Source organism: Pyxicephalus adspersus, chromosome 11 (genome assembly GCF_032062135.1).
Source record: "Pyxicephalus adspersus chromosome 11, UCB_Pads_2.0, whole genome shotgun sequence".
NCBI lineage: Eukaryota > Metazoa > Chordata > Amphibia > Anura > Pyxicephalidae > Pyxicephalus > Pyxicephalus adspersus.
The window spans coordinates 49,535,464-49,553,430 of NC_092868.1; the positions used below are offsets into that span (position 1 = coordinate 49,535,464).

At 39.3% G+C, this 17,967-nt stretch overlaps 1 protein-coding gene across 8 annotated transcripts in view; it reads right to left on the reverse strand.

Annotated features, from left to right (window-relative positions):
* ACOT7 (acyl-CoA thioesterase 7) overlaps positions 1-17,967 on the reverse strand; it is a 123,695-nt gene that overhangs the window by 49,836 nt on the left and 55,892 nt on the right. For 7 of the 8 annotated variants that reach the window (XM_072426896.1, XM_072426900.1, XM_072426894.1 and 4 more), the window contains 3 exons: positions 11,913-12,027; positions 5,637-5,651; positions 610-696 (listed from right to left, as the gene is read on the reverse strand). In XM_072426896.1, coding sequence (XP_072282997.1) covers positions 610-696; positions 5,637-5,651; positions 11,913-12,027 — 217 coding nt within the window. The remainder of the gene's footprint in view (positions 1-609; positions 697-5,636; positions 5,652-11,912; positions 12,028-17,967) is intronic. The other variant, XM_072426895.1, reaches the window with a different exon arrangement.

Below are 17,967 nucleotides of genomic sequence, written 5' to 3' on the forward strand. Positions count from 1 at the left end.
TAATATTTGATAAACAGGGGACATAGACTGCAACTGTTTGCAACTGTTAATTATTTTAATAGAGTTAAGAAAAACCTTTTTTATTAGGTCAATGTCCTCATTGTGAATCTTTTATGACATCCTGTGTAGGGTGTGAGACAAAACAGGAAGCTAGGGGAAATCTACACATTGGAAATACAGACCTTACATATCAGAAACCAAACAAGGGGTCCTAGCCTTTTCCACTGATTTTAAAAATAAAGCAAAGCATCAACTTCCATTTTAAACTCCAACCATCCTTCACCCTTAAACAGTTGTACAATTCCTCTGTTTATAATTGTACACTCTGAGCATCTCAATGTGCATTGGAAGCTGCAGCAAGTCAGATATAGCTTGCCTCTTGTCAGGGCTGCATTGTATATTGTATTTGTATTTGTTATAGTCCTTATCAAGTTTATGTAAATATCCACAACCAAGTGGTTTGATGTAGAAAGGTAACAGAAAGGGACCCTTGTTTATTTCACAAAATTTAATTCAATATTATTTGAAAATGACACAAATATCACTACCCTGGTGTTAAAACATTGTGATCCTAAAGCTTCAATTGTACAAAAAAAATGTATTACTCACCTCCGTGCACAAAGCCGTGGAGTGTACAATCCGATGGTCCCACCAGATGGATCAGACTGGACTGACTATATCCAACTGTGTATGGTTCTGTAAAGGAGAAGAGAGATTATAAAATGTCTCATGGATTAGGAAACGATGAACATCCAATTAAATACTATATGAAATAAAAATTATTAAAAAAAAAGGGCGACAGGTACATCTTACTGAGCGGTCCTACAGCCCAAACATGTTCTCTGATGCAGCTGTTACTTCCCTTATTTAAATAAAATTCCTTATGAATTATTAAATGTAGCATTTTTTTGTACACACTGCAAAATGACAGCTGCAATCTGATTGGCCATAATAAGTACCATTGGTGTCTAGAGAAGGAAACCGAACAAAATCACCACTGTGGATACCTTACGTCAAAAGACTTTTTACAAGAGATAGATCATAAATAAAACATAGTTATCTCATTCTGTTGCCATAGTATACATATTTGACATACTAGTTGATAGAATGTTTTAGGATTACAAAGAAAGTAGCATGACATTCAATATGGCAACATGACCTGGACTATTAAAGTCCATGTGGCCTCACTGAGGTCTCTCCACAGCTTCTAGAATTCTGTTGGACACCACAGGCATGGACACAATATTAAAGGTCTTATCTTTTGAAGAACATTATATACACCATTGTTTGTCAACCAGGGTTCCCTCAATCCCTTATGTTCCTCAAGAGGTTGCTTAGAGGTTTCTTGAGTAATAAACAATTTGTGCCTCTTAGGTCTGTTACCAGTAACCCCAATAAATTATTTATTTTTGGTCATCTAAAGAGGTGGCAATATTTCCACTGGCCAACAGGGTAGGAGGCATTCTTCCTAATGATGACCAAGCGAATGTACCATAAACTGGGCATATCATAAATAATTGCAAAAGTTCCCTGGGACGTAAGTTAATTTCAAGGGTTTTCCATGTTAAAAAAGGTGTAATGAGCAGGTGGACAGGCCTTCTAATTTCGGAGTTTAGGAACACAGCCATCTTCATAAGAAATGGTCTGGACAGCTTGGTGTGGGTGATTTTTAGGTGACCTGGACACCGCTCTGACCTCATACTTACTAGACATTTTTGGCAATTAATGGAAGACTGGAGTTTAGGAGGTTAGGTATTCTCATCCAGCATCAGTACTCTGTTTTATAGATATTTTTTTACTAATAGGGCATGAATTTCCACAGACACATTTCAAAGTTTGAAAAAAAACCTTCCTAGAAAACCCAGGCAAGGGCAGACTTCATATTTAATGCCCATGGTTATAGAAAGTGATGTCCAACAAGCTGGTGTTAATCTTATAGTCACGTATATCCAACCTTTTGCCCATAAAGTAAACCATTACATTGTTAATTAACACGTTCAACTGCAAAGTAAGAAAAGGTAGACTTTGTTCAGCATCTAATTCCTAGGACTATATTAGGTCAGTGAATGCGGTAGGTTGCAATATTACTTTAAACAGGTTAGTGTTCAGAAGCTACAGCCATGCTATGCTTTAAAGCAAACCTGCCAACATGGGGGTTGCCCCTGTTTTTAAAATTGTGAGTTGCCTAGCTGGTTTACTGAACTCCATTAACCCCAGACACTGACCCAGAACAAGCAATCCTATAAACACTTTGTTTTTTTCCAACTAATAAATATTTGGGGTCAGAAACTAGAAAGAACTGAAGCTAGAGACATTACATTTGATTTTTTTAAGCTCCCCAAGACTGCAGATGATAGACTATCATGGGTGATATCCATTCCCAGTTTGCTATATCTCAAAAACATTTTGGCAAATGTTTTCAATCCTGCACCAGATTAATTTTTCAGGTTTGCTGGATCATCCAGTTTCACCCATGAAAATCTATCGTCTCTAGTCTTGGGGAGATTTGATAAATCAGGCCCATTGTGTCTTGTTCTGAAGATATTAGTTTCTTGATTTATCTAGAACAACCGGTTCAGGAGAGTACTCATCTCCAATTAAAACCAAGCGGTCACAAGGACAGCCTGGAATCTTTTTTAAATTGTGTTAGTCTACATATTTCTCCCATAAAAGGTTTTTTTAAAGGCCTGTCAGTGTAAAAAATTACATTTACGCAGAAGTCTTCTCTCCTGAGAGTTATTTGCATTTGTTTACCAGGGAAATACCTGATGCCATCCTACGTATTCTTTGTACTCCAATAATGATATTAAGGGGACTGGAGCACCCCTCTAATGTCTTTGTACCTTTTCTATTCGCGGCTGAACATATTACACTACAGCAGACCATGCTACAATAAACATATATTCCTATCTCCATAATTAGAAGGCTTGTAAAGAAACCTGCTGTTCTAATAACACAGATCTGCAGTCATTATACTTTCATGAATAAATCATCTCGTTTGCTGTCTGAATGGGGAGACCGGTGGAGATGTCTGCTAGAACCTGGACGGCTCCCTGTACTGTAATTGTCTTCTTTGCATGATACGCTGCCTAGTTTGATATAATCAGAGTGGAATATTTGAGTCTGATCCTGATACACGAACAAGTATTACTTGAATTAATTAAAGTGAATGCATCACTGAGCACAGCAATGGGCTGGGAAGGTTTGTGTAACGAGACATTTACTGACATGGTCAATGAATGAAGACAGGACTCGAGTCGTCCTGAGAGTTATAGCTGAGCCGCAATTTCATAGAACAACTTTGGGTACACTGTGAAGGGACCTCTGGGATTTATGGTTTCAATCTTACTAGATGGGGGGCAGATTGGTGCTTGGAACCCCTCCAACTGTCATGTAGACTTATGATGCTTCATTCTACCGTACTGCCAATTGATACACAGTAAATAAGTATTTTGACCTGGCCAATAGTTGAGTGGGGCAGGCAATAGGGTCTTTTTTTTTGGGCAACTTTGTCTACCGATACTTCTTAGAATTGTCACAGTGCTACCAGAAGTCTCCCCAGGACACCCTGATTTTTAGGCTAAGAAGAATGTAAGCATGACCATGATGAGTGGTTTGGTGCTTAAGCACCGCTAGTGATGAGAAGAGGTGGCTCCTAACCTTAAGTAGCCACTGATGTTTGTAATCCTTTGAAATTCAATGACATTTGTTTCTTTTGGGTAGGTTGACCATGTAAAGTGACTTGCCATACGAAAAGCATAGGGTGGCGGTATTACTGGCTTTCTTTTTTTCCTTGATTCAACACATTTGTTGGAGAAGCAAGTTGCAAATAACCCTTAGATTTCCTTATCTTTATATTTGAAGGTTGGGGACTCAGAAAGTACTGAAGCCAAAACATTGAAAAACAGGCAGCTATCATTCTAAATTGAGAATTTATCAGTGGCAGTCCCTGAACTTTCCTGGATGATAAACCACAAATATTCCATTCACTATGTGTGAATCACTGTATGGCAGTTGTCTTCTGCAACGAAAAGAAATCAACTCTTGTTAAACCAGTCAAGCTGTGTTGAGAAGAACAGCTAACTCTCATGTGAGTCATGGTGAATTTTCGTTTGGAAAGACTTCAAAGAGGAAGCTACAGTTTTTTTTTCTTGCACCACTGAAAAATGAATGCTTTAGGTTACGAAAATCAGCTGCTGCACATGCATTCTGATTCTTTTCGCAACCCAAACATCAGTAAAAAGCTGGCTCCAACCACTACAGACACTAAGCCTATCCATCTTTTCCCATTTTACGGCCCCAAGATGATCCTTTAGCAGATTATAGGCAAAGAGAGAAAGTAAAAATGTCAACATTTATCGGGTTTGTATAGTTGAAACCTATATGGAAAGGTCTCATTAGGGGGATTTCTTTGAAAAAAAATACAATAGGATGTAGGAGGAAATTTCTACAAAGGGAGAAGAATTACTGTCTTAGCCAACTTGAACTGAGTATGCAAGGAGGACCCTAAACCCCGAAGCAGAATATAAAAAATGTAGATTTATTTTATTCTCATCCTTAGGTCATTAAAACCAACACATTTTGGGGGATTTCAAAAAGGTTATCTGGCATTCAAAGTGATCTTACCAATTACTCAGGATCCCTTTAATTCTCTCAAGTCCAGTGCACACTTTGTTCAACTAATGTACAAATTCAGTTTTAGTCAAAACTTTATATAAAAAAAAAAAACTAGATTTTCAGTGGTTTTCCTACATCATGGTTTGGTACAAGCTACTCAAGCAAAGAGTTGACCTTCAGCCATTACCCCTAGGAGAGCTGGCCAAGAAGAATAATTTTCTCTGTACTTCTCACGCTGCTCCTGAATAGGAAAGTCTCCAACCGTAGGAAATCTACCTTCCTTCTACTCATTGACAAATGCCAGCTTGTCAGGTGACCCCAGTGAAAGGTTTCCACTTGGTGAAATCTTTGGGATTGTTCATTACTTTTTTTCTTTCAATGGTTACTAGGACAAAGTAAGAGGGGGATCTACCTTAAAGGTAGCAAAAAAGAGAAAACCTTGACAGGATCCAATTCTTCCCCATCAAAAAAGTGGAAAAAAATAAGCTTTTGGATACACACAAAGCTTTACTGATATTCAAACACATTGTGTTCATGTTTACTAGTCTGACATGCTTTTCAGATGTGTTACATTCCTTAAACCTTACAATGCAATAGACTGAACTGCCAAAATGCTGGTAACCCCCTCCCCACTCACCCCATACACACTCCTACATATGCTCTTTGTTAAGGAGTTGGTGTGAACAATTCTCATAAAAAACAACACTTTTTCTAATATAGTGTTGACATACAAATGCAATATACATACAGCCCGATTAAGCTTTTTTCAAAAACAAATAGCAAAGTGAGAGTATAAAACACATCTAATTTGGCAAATATTCATAATGCAGCTTGTATTGATTTGATTTAAACAAAATGACTGCTGGTTGCGGGGGTTACGGCACTGCTTAACCCCTTTATAGGTTAATGTTTCATTATTGCTAGTTAGACTTGGTAAATATCATGCAGGATCTTCAACGTGATTTTCAACATACAAGCACACATGCAAATACCAGACAATTCCAATACATATTACTCACCTTTATGTTGTCTGTCTGAAGCAGCAATAAAAATATATATCATAATAGTTACTAATAATAAAATGGCCTTTGCATGTTTTAGTATCAGTTATGGTTTGATAAAAAAGGATGATTTTATATAATCAATGGATAGTATGGACATTAGTATGAAATATGTGAGAAATGGATGATTTGAATACAAATGTGACTTCAGCAATGTGAAAAGAACTCAAGTGGTTGCTCACGGCAGTGGTTTTATATATATATATTCATTCTATCTTTCATGTATTTAGAAGTGTCGAAAAAGGTTTGTATGCATATGGATTGGTAAAGCAGAAATTCAGTTGTTACACTGGATATTATGAGACAGATAGAAGGATGGCAGAATGGTGGAAAACATTCCTAATTTAAATCGTAATTCCAGTTTTGGTTATTTTTAATTTCCCACCAGGGCCAGAGACAGATGTACCTTGACCTATGTATTCTGTAAAATGCTGTATAATGCATCAGAGCCAGATACATAATGTTCAAAAATAGGGTGGCACCTCTCTCTACTTAGAAGCTTAGAAGTTTCCGTGGTCACAGGACTAAATGTTGGGCCAGAAAAGCACACCGACACACTGCTGGGGTTGCCTCGGTGCTCTTCTCCTCCTAATACCTGGCGCCATGGTAAATGGACAGCACCATGAAAAGCAATAGAGTCCTACTGTTCAGGGTGTTACTGGGGGCCGAGTTCTAGATAGATTCAGTTATGCACACTAAATCCTTTCAAAAAACAATTTCATGTTTCTTTTTTTTGCATGAAAGATAATTTAAGTTAAGGGTGGTCTTGCACATCTCCATAGAACTCAACTTTAAACCAATGGAATATACTGATGTTTTAAGTAGAGCAGCCAATTGGGTGTCTTTATTGGAATGCCACTCCGGTGTTCTCCCCAGAATTTTTTTTCACCTGGGTGGAAAGAAGTTTAGTGCTCCTTAAAGTTCCCAGGTTTTAGTGCCATAGGTATCCAGTAACCCATATACAGTTAGGTCCATAAATATTTGGACAAAGACAACTTTTTTCTAATTTTGGTTCTGTACATTACCACAATTTATTTTAAATGAAACAACTCAGATGCAGTTGAACTGCAGACTTTCAGCGGGTTGAACAAAAAGATGAGAAACTAAAGCCTTTTTTTTTTCCATTTGAGCATGCAAGTGAAATGCATGCTCGATTGGGTTCAGATCAGGTGACTAACTTGGCCATTCAAGAATATTCACTTCTTTGCTTTAATAAACACCTGGGTTGCTTTGGCTATATGTTTTGGGTCATTGTCCATCTGTATTATGAAACGCCTCCCAATCAATGTGACTGCATTTAGCTGGATTTGAGCAGACAGTATGTCTCTGAACACCTCAGAATTAATTTGTCTGCTTCTGTCCTGTGTCACATAATGGATAAACAATAGTGTCCCAGTGCCATGGCAGCCATGCACGCCCAAGCCATCACACTGCCTCCGCCATGTTTTACAGATGATGTGCTATGCTTTAAATCATGAGCTGTTCCACGCCTTCTCCATACTTTTTTCTTGCCATCATTCTGGTAAAGGTTGATCTTGGTTTCATCTGTCCAAAGAATGAATTTCCAGAAATGTGCTGGCTTTTATAGATGTTTTTGAGCAAAATCCAATCTACCCTTTCTATTCTTGAGGCTTATGAGTGGCTTGCATCTTGCAGTGCACCCTCTGTATTTACTTTCATGCAGTCTTCTCTTTATGGTAGACTTGGACTTCCTGGAGAGTGTTGTTCACTTGGTTGGCTGTTGTGAAGGGGTTTCTCTTCATCATGGAAATGATTCTGCGATCATCCACCACTGTTGTCTTCCGTGGACGTCCAGGTGTTTTGGCGTTGCTGAATTCACCAGTGCTTTGTTTCTTTCTCATGATGTACCAAACTGTAGATTTTGCCACTCCTAATATTGTAGCAATTTCTCGGATGGGTTTTTTCTGCGTTTGCAGCTTAAGAATGGCTTGTTTTACCTGCATGGAGAGCTCCTATGAGCGCATGTTGTCTGTTCACAGCAAAATCTTCCACACACAAACACCCTCCCTCAAATCAACTCCAGGACTTTTAATATAACATAACGAAGGAATTGCCCACACCAGCCCATGAAAAATCCTTTGAGTCAGTTGTTCAATTACTTGAGCCCCTGAAATGAAGTGATTGTGTAAAAAAAAAGGCTTTAGTTCCTCACATTTTTATGCAATCTTTTTGTTCAACCCACTGAATTAAAGCTGAAAGTCTGCAGCTCTGCAGTTGTTTTATTTAAAATTAATTGTGGTAATGTACAGAACCAAAATTAGAAAAACGTGTCTCTGTCCATATATTTATGGACCTAACTGTAATTCTATCAACTTTCCAACCCTACCCTATACCTTGCTCCAACTTTCTAATGCCCACCCGCTTAGTATGTCCCATTTTTCCATGGTCCTTGTATTACGCCCCAACTGTCCCGTGCCCCTGTATTGGGACTCAGCTTTTCAGTATCCACCCAAAACCAGACAGGTGGTTACTGAAAAGGGCTGGGTGGTGCGCCCAGCTAAAAGGGGCCAGGAAGAACCCTACACTCCTTCAAACAATGGCCCTGTGACTGACGCATTATCTGGTTGGGTGATCAGAATTAGTTAGAAAAAAACAGCAGCAGTGCAATTTTGCTTTTTTGCAATCTCTGAAGGAAAGCGTTATAACCATACAAATTCTTCTGAAATATGTACGTTCTTTACAAACATCTCTGATCACGAGACGCACGTACTGTAAACTGTGCAGCGTGCTGATCTAGCACAGAATGCTTTACAGTGCTACATGAGTAACCAATATTGTCAGATTGCTTCTCCATGTCAATACCCCCAGGAACTGCAAAACCAATAAAATCTGGCGCCAGCTGTATGGGAGATCTGGTTACCAAAGAGATCTCAAGCTTCGTTCCCGAGGTACAAGGTAATAAAAAGCTTTATTTGGAACATTAGATCAGAGGCCTGCGGTTTCTGTTTACCAGTGTCTTTACAGAAAATAAACAAGGCTGAGTGTCTTGTAGGCTTTGTTTGCACGTGCACAAGGTTTATAGTTAACACTTTATATGACAACATCCTTGTGCCTCAAAATGGCATCCAATCACTCAGCTTGAGAGTGGCATTTAAACAACTCTTCCTCTTTTAGTAAAATCGCCAAGAACACAATAGCAATAGGTAAATTATAATTGTGTATTCCAATTCTCTGTAGAAATAGCTCACTAAACAAACCCCCACAAGTGTCCTTACTAAAAGGCCAAATTAAATTATAGATGAAATCCATGCTAAACACATATTGGCAAATCCCTAATTAATATTTATAACCAGTATTTATGTAGCACTAGCATATTACTTAGCACTTTACAAAGTCCATAGTCATGCCACTAGCGGTCTCTGAAAGGGGCTCACAATCTATGTCCCTACCATAGTCATATAAAGTCTAGAGTCATTTTTTTGGGGGGAAGCCAGCTAAAATCAGGGTTCCCCAACCCCCAGTCCGTGGGCCATTTGGCAGGTGGTCCGCGGCTCTGGCTGGTGCACCCCCTAGCGGGGTCGGTAGAAGGTCCCCACTTGGGGGGGGGGGCGCACCAGCAGAAGCAGTGGACCATGTCCCCCGTACGCCTTCCAGTCTTAGGGTGGTGAGTGGGTTGTGTCTCTGGACACAACCCGCCCACTCTCCAATCGCAGGCTCAGACATGCGATGGGACAGTAGGCGGGTTCTAGCATCATGACATAACTCTGGGGGAAGTTTCTTCCCCTTTGACTGACACTCAGCTCCCTGCCAGAGTCCATGCATTTAGTGGTCGTTGAGCCCCAAAAGGTTGGGGTACACGGAGCTAAATTTACTGCATGTTTTTGCAATGTAAGAGGAAACCAGAACACCCAGGGCAAACCCACACTAACACAGGGAGAACATGCAAACTTCATGCAGATAGTTGCCTGGACAAGATTTGAACCTGCATTTGACCTGGATTTGCAAAGGCAAGAGTGCTAACCTCTGAGCCGTCATGCTCTAACTAGATCTTGGCATCCTTTCTGTATTTCTTAAAGACCCATGAAGAAGGAAGAAACAACCTTTGAACTTGTGCAGTCATCTCATGTATTACAGACCAATGACTGCTGCTCTTTCTCCTTCTGCAGGGTGACTGGTCCTGTATCCGCCCCCCTCAAGATTTTCTGCAGCCAGCCTGTAGGGAGATAGCAGAGCTGGGCCCCTCCCACATCTCGGTTCTCTGCACAGTGCTAATATCACCACCACTTTTATAAAGTAATATTTAGGTTTGCAAAGGCATTTTGTGCAAACAAAATGGATTTATATCTTTTGCAGCCACTAAGATTTACATTTATTAAAAAAAAACAAAAAAAAATTACATTTTTTTTATTCTGAACGTATAAAAATATTAATTCCGTTTTACATTCTCATCAAAAACTGAAAAAGAACACAATGTTATCTGTCTGTGTACAAACCAGAGAAAACAATTTACCCCTTGTGAAATGTTGCCAGGCAACTGCTGCGCAACTGCCCAAAACCCTGCCTGGTGCTCAAAGTTTAAAGCTAACTCAAAATAACAGGAAGAAAAAAGTGCCTGCAGAAAATCAAAACTTTCATTCAGAAGTATTATCGACATCGAGCCTTTCCTCTGCCTTAAAGTAATTCCGGCTTCGCCTTCAGCTTTGTCTCAATTCTTTGAACGTTAACAACTTAGATAACAAAAATGTGTGGAGTTCTGGATCCAGCACTACAAAAGGTGCCTGAATTTCATCCAATAAGTAGTGAGAAGATAAGACAATGCTTATAAACAAACAAAAAGTTTCAAACAAATTTGTTTCCTAAAAGAGACCCGGTCACCAGTGTTTTTTTTTTTTGAAGATGAAATAACACATTTTTGGTTTCCTGGGACATTTGCAAAGATGTATGCACGGCAGATAAAGCAATCTTTTTGGCAGAAGTGACTTATAAAGAATATTGTGCTATGTGTTCTGTATGGTTTTCTTTAAAACTGCAGATTTCGGTTAAAGAAAGGCCCATGGGCAAAATTCAGCCCACCAGGCCTTATTCCAGCCCAGCACTATGTTGTCAATGATGTCCAGCACCTAGTTAAGGTGAGAGGTCAATAATGCAAAAAAAAAAAAAAAAAAAAATATATACCAGAACCTTAGTCAATGTCAGTATTTTTACAATGCACCTCGTGTTATCAAAAAGCCATTTGTAAATAGTTGGCAAACGAAAGGGGCTTTTTGATTGGCTAGCTGTTTTACTGACAATACCAGCTACCAGAAAATGGCCTGCCAAGGTCAGGAAGGCTTCTTGACCTCCGTAGCCAATATTTTGTAGACCAGTAGGTTGAGTGAACCAGCTCCTAAACCAAAAAGTTTGGGGTCCCCTAATTTAAAGGATTAGTCAATGTCTAGAGAACTACTTATGTTTTTAAAGAACCAGGGCTGCACACTTGAAAGGCCTATTATAATACTTATCTAAACCTGTGATGGGACAGTCTGGCCATCTTCTTTGGAAGTAGTGTTTGCTCTGGTATGGTGCAGGTGCTCTCTACATCAGGTGTATGGATCAGGGCCAACCTAGCCAGTTGAGAACTAACCTGACCAAGAATTGGTCCATTTAACTACACAGGTACCCACCACCTGTCAGAGCACCAACATAAGGCACAATGCAACCTAGAAAGTACCACGGTATAGAAAAGTACTACAGACATTTATTGATGTACAAATCCAGCCCTGGTAAAATAGGAAAAATTGACTGAATAATAATTTTGTTATAAGCAAGGAAGTAAGCGAGGGACATTCATATACAAAAACTATTAATTCTGTTGGATATGCTTAGCAATTGTGCATCATGTAGGTGGCACAACAGCTCAGAGGTCGAATCTCAGCCACGGCACTATCTGCATGAAGTTTGCATGTTCTCCCAATGTTTGTTTGGGTTTCTGTTGGTACACTGGTTTCTGCCCACATCCAAAAAACATGCAGTCAGGTTAACTGGCTTCCCCCCAAAATTGACATATGACTATGGCAGGGACATTAGATTGTGAGCCCCTTTGAGGGACAGTTAGTAATTATGGACTTTGCGAAGCAATGCGTAATATGTCAGTGCTATAAAAATATTCATTATTAATATTAGCTAAAAATAATTTAGAACTTGTATTGTGCAGATGTGATTGTGTAGATTCCAACACATTTTTTGTGATATATGAACATGACGATCTTCAAACATTTACTTGCATCTCTTTACCTGGGTTAATGACAGGAACAATGACTTCGCCATTTCTCTGCTTCGTTTCCAAGCGCTCTAGTTTCTGATTTTCATATCTCTTTTTCCCCTCCTGTTCTTGTGCTTCATTTTCATACTGAAAATACAAAATATTTTTTTTACTAACAAAACCATTTACTGGTAAAATAATATCAGCACTTGTCTCCATGATCAATGTGCCCCAAAAATTTTTGATATCCTCTAGGTCAACAACTAGATTTATATTTTCAAATTCCAATTGCCAAAAGTGCTCTGATTGTCAGCATATATCTAAACATTACTATAAATATAACTAAAGTTCTGCAAAACCCCCTCAAAAATTGCCATCAGGCAGGTTGTTTAATGCAGAAGTGACAGTTGATGTTGCTTCCATAATAAAACTCTCTCACATGGATCTTCTTTACACAAAGCTATGCTTGTACATGTATGTACAGGATGCCAGGTTATGCTGGGTATCCCAATAGCCCCAGGGAATGAATGGCAGTTACGTTTTCCTGCCCAGGCCAAAGATTGGCAACATAGATGAGAAAAGGAAGATGGTAACACCTGTGATGGAAAGAGGACAGGTGAGTGTATTTAAAACACTGAGGTAGGTATGGTTATTTTACTGTAAAAGTGACATCGCCTGTCCCTTCTGCATCTAAGGACCAGCCAGGTCACAATTTTTTAAGTTTAGTTTTTATTTAACTGAGAGTAGGCTTCCATAGAGACTGCCTCTTCTACTCCTAAAAAATGCAAACACACCTGAAGCCCCACATTGCTCAAGACAGTTGAAGACCCCCCAGTGTGTTTCTGCACCAAGTCTCCCTAATAGGAACAGGTACATCAAACCTAAACCCAATAGGGGCTCCAGCTTCTCCTGACTCAACTCAACCCTTCAGGATCTACCGAACATCAGTTGCAGGTGTAGTCACCTTTAAAAACAAACAAAAGTTGGCAAACCTTCTCCTTAACATGTTTGGCAGAATGAAAGCGTCTGCCGGGTGACTCACAGCTGTAGCACTGTCACACAAAAAAAAAAAAAAAACGATTAAGGTTGGGTTTTTTCCAAACGGAAAATAAATAACACGTTGCCAGCCTTGTGACTTTTTCTCTTGCAGAAATCACAGGTGTGAAAACTTCACAGAAAAAAACAAAAGATCAAGTAACCGTAACCGCTTGTGTGCAATACATCTGTCTGAAATAGCAATGCGGAAGGTTAAATATAAAGAGCGGTCATTAAAGGGATTGTCTGCTTGTTAGTGAAATGTAATGCGAGCAACAGGGCATGAGAAAAGCCAGGACCAAATTGCATATGAAACTTTTTTTCCCTAGGACACATTAGCTTAAAAGTTGTTTTTTAAAGTATCTACAAAGTATATGCCAAGTCCTACAAATACCTGTTGATCCTGACAGTGAAGTCCACCAAATGTGGATTCTTGTGACAAGAAGGCAACAATGCTGCACTGCTCATAAAATCAGAGGAGAGTTGCCGCTCTCATGTAGAGTCAGCCTGCTTGCACCACAGTGGAAAAAAAAGAAAATGCTTGGGTGTGGCTATCAGCATTGTTACTTCCGATTCAAAAGCCTGTAGCTTGTCAGTCAGTACCTGGCCACACCTAGTCCCCCCCCACTGATTGCTGAATTAACACTGAACCCCTCCCACCGTGATCTGCAGTTTTTGGGTGGGGGCGTCGACACAAACAAAGGAGGATTTGGCTCCTTCTGGGAGGTAAAGGGCGATTGTTATATGCTTTATATGGCTTGTGCATCACATAGTAACTGGATTTGGGACTGTCCTGACGGCAACCTTTAGCTGTATGCTTTTATATAACCAAACGTTTTTGGACCTCTGATTTTCACTACTACACAAGCCTTTATCTTTACCAGTTCCGAATAACATATTTACTGCCCATGGACGAGTACAGTCACTCTACTCCAATGAATCTCTGGGGAAAGACGTGGTTAACGCTCAAGCTGGACTTAAGCAGTGTGATTGGATTAGTCGTTTACACAATATACCATAGCTTTGCTTCTAGTTTTCTCATGGGAAAAGACAGGGGCTCCACATTTCTAGCATGTTTAGCTTTCATTCAAGTTTTAAGTTATCCAGTTTGTGGCTTTACAGTCTTTTGACTTCTGGGAAGTCTTCTTCTACCTAAAATTTAGTTATTTATCTCAAAAAGTGTTCAACAGGGTAGAGTTCAAAGCTTTGCACACACCAGTTACATTCCTTAACACCAAACTCATCAGACCAGGTATTTGTAGAGTTGGCTTTATAAACTTGATCATCGTCCATGCTGGAACAGAAAAGGGGCTTCCCCAAACTACAAGGTACGATACACACAATACTAAATACTACAATACTACAATAAATACTAACTTTATTGTAGTACTAAATACCACAATACTACAATACACACAATTCTAAAAAAAGGTGTTTGTATGGTGTATTATTAACAACACATAAAGTCTTCTCCTACACATCCCAACCATTCTAAATGTTAGGGTTAAGGTCTGGACTCTATGGTGGCAAATCCATGTGTGAATATCGTATCTCATGCTCTAAAAACACTCTTTCACTCTTCCTGACACTGCCATCTCAAAATTTGCCAGCACCATCAACTGAAGCAGCCCCAGAATATACCACTGTCTCCAAAAGACACCCCAGATCATAGAACTACCCCCATGGCACCCCAGATCATACCACTGCTCCCAAAGGCACACCAGATCATTATAGTGTCCCCCAAAAGCACTCCAGATCATACCACTGCACAGGCACTCCAGTTTAAAAGACAGATTTGTGGGCATTTTTTTTGCTAGACAGTGTCTATTGCCTTCATCTGCTTTGGTGTGCCTGTATGAAACCTACCATTGGTCTCATACTTCCAGTCATGAGTATTTAAACCCAAAAACAAAAAAGATATTAAAGTTTACACTTCCTGTTCTATGGTTACCACCTTTAATTTTCTTAATGTGTCCATGGAAAAAGCGGTGTTTTCACCAAAGTATAGAACTACAGATCCCTTTCCCCCTCTTCTTCATTACTTAGTGAGGTTTTCTCTTATTATATATTCAGAGATACTTAGAAATAAGATTTACTAAAGACATACAAACATTAGAAAGGTGTCAGGTTAATGTCGTTGGAAGCAATCGTTTGTGATCATTTCCAGTGACAAATAAATAATGAGTGCTGTACACTGGAGAGGGGGAGGATGAATAAATGGCACCCTGCTGTGCTCACCTTTATCAGAAAGCACAGCAGTCATTCCCGATTGGACGTTCATCAATCCTCCAGGGCACGCGCTAGACGAGCATGAATGTTCATCTAGGGCAACAGTCATCTGACATGTGCACATAGCTTAAAGGAGTTCTTGCTGTTAGCCAAGTGAATTATCCCTTTACAAGAAAAAAATCACTTAGCTTAGTAGGCAAAATTAAGCTCTGCTTGCTTATAAAAAACCATATGCAACCAAAAATAGGATTTTTTTTTTCTATCTATGTCATTGGTTATTCTTTGCAACGTGAATTTTTACCACGTTAACCGAGCTCAGTGAATTATTCCTTGCAGAATGATCATACATATTGCTTCAACATAAACTAATCTTCCTGACCTTTTTCACATTAGGAAATCCTTGAAATACCTACTAGGAAACAACTACTATAATTGCTAAATCCACAGGTCACAGTATATTAGTGGTGGTCAGTGGGAAGAATTCCTCTTACATTGCTGGCCAGTGGGAAGAATGTCACCCTTACAGATAGCCAAAAACATCATTGGGGTCACCTAAACTGACCTGAGAGGTACAAACTGATCACTGCTCAAGGAACCCCTAACAACCTCTGGAGGAACCTTGGTTGAGTAACAATGGCAAACAGAGAAGGTATTTTAAATGCCTTTAGGAAAATTATTAGTCTGCCATAAAGACATAATTGGCTGAATAGGGCCAATCCGTACTACGTGCTGGCATGATTGTCTTATATAAATGTTTGTCAGCTTATAAGTGATCACCTCATTTATTATCGCTACTTTAAGAATCATCAGATACGATTTGTCATGCAATGGATATCAGAGGGTGTTTATTTTAAACTAACGGCTTTATGAGGGTATCACTTCTCGAAGAATGAGCTGTGTGCACCATTTTTTAATAAGGTAATCAGTTACCTAATTCAAGTGACTGGAAATTCTGATCAACAGTACAGTACAGAGAACAAAGATCATCACTTCCTAAATATTAATATTATTACACAGTATTTATATAGCACCAACATATTACGCAGCACTTTAAAAAGTCCATAGTCATGTCACTAGCTGTCCCTCAAAGGGGCTCACAACCTAATGTCCCTACCATAGTCATATGTCTAATATAATCTAAGGTTACTTTTTTTGGGGGTGGGGGTTAAGCCAATTAACCTAACTTCATGTTTTTTGGAATGTGGGAGGGAATCGGGATACCTGGAGGAAACCCTGTCCAAGATAAAAATCTGGGAGCTAGCGCTGCCAGGGTGCAAACCTCTAAGCCACCGTGATTGGCACTTCTTTATAAGTGTACCCCAAAGGCTACACTATATTTAAAAAAATAAACTAAATCTTTTCTCCTCATTCCCCAATTAGCCATCTAACACTATTCTATGTCCAGGAAAGTGTATCTATATTTAGCTGTAATGGAAAGTAGGATGTCGATGTAAAGATATATCACAGGATGCAAATGCCGTGATAATTGAACCACATGTGATACAAATTGCTGTTATACACAAATCCCCCGTGTTTACAGCAGTGGAAAATTTTCATCAAATTTTCCACCAAAGTGTCTTTTTTCTGCTTAGCTATCAAGTAAGTTCTGCGATGGAAAATGGGAGTCAGCCGGCCAAAAAAATAAACGATCAGACTGGGACTTGAAGGCCGCCTTGGATTTTCGATTTCCACTGGCAGAATTTGGTCTTACTCTCGCATTCTCGCTCTGGATTTATGACTGTTTTAAGGTCTAACAAAAAATTTTTTTTGTTTAAACAGAAAGAAATTCCATGTGGTTAGAAAAGACAAATTTGGAACAGTTCCTGCACCGTATAAAATAAATCAAATCGGTCCCGCAAAAATCACTCATGGGGGGATTTAGACTTCTATTAATTAAAAATAAATGAATCTCATTAAACGAATATAGCAATACTTTCCATTGCAGAGACTTTGTGCTTGCGTGAATCTGTGTGGGTTGGTATTATACCAAATATAGTCAAATACCTATATGTCTGTCTCTCACACAAATATATGTAAATGGGGAGTGTGGGAGAGATGGAAAATGAGTGAGACGGGGGATAGAGAGAGGGCAGAGAGGAAAAGGAAAGATTGGAAAAGGGGGGACAGAGAAAGAGGAAAGGGAGAGGTAAAGGGAAAAAGTTGATGGTGAGAAGAAAAGAAACAGGGAAGAAAATAAAAATGAAAGAGAAAAGAAAATGAACCAATAATGTGTGTTTAAACATGTGAAACATGTGCCATGCCACATTCTACTCACATCCTTTGACACCTTAAAGTGGACCTATCACATTTTTTTAACTTTTTATAAAAGGGTAGAAAACCTTTTTATGTAAAGCAAAATAGAAGTTAAATAACAGGGGAGACCTCGGGGGAAAAGACTGAATGGGGAAACCCAGAGCCTCCTAGAATACTTAGGTCACATATCCTAGCAGGCTTCAGGAATGAGTAGGGGTGGCAGAGAGCAATACTACTACTACCAATACTAATACTGCTGTCTGACCGATTTGGCAAACTGCATCAGTTGGAAGATATACCTAAACAAAGAAAAGATGGATCAGAATATTTTTTTTCTTATCTGACCCCTTACTAAAACCAAGGAGCTTAGAGAATGGAATGAATGGTCCTATGAAATATTGGAATAAATCAAGCTGTGACCCTCTTGGCTACGTACACGTTAGACCTTTGAGGTTGGAAAAAATCTTTCACAATCCTTTTCAATGACAAAAGACTGAAAGATGCATGAAAGGGCGCTGTACATACAGCGCCGTTTTACTCTATGGAAAGGGGGGAGAGCGAGCGATTGGC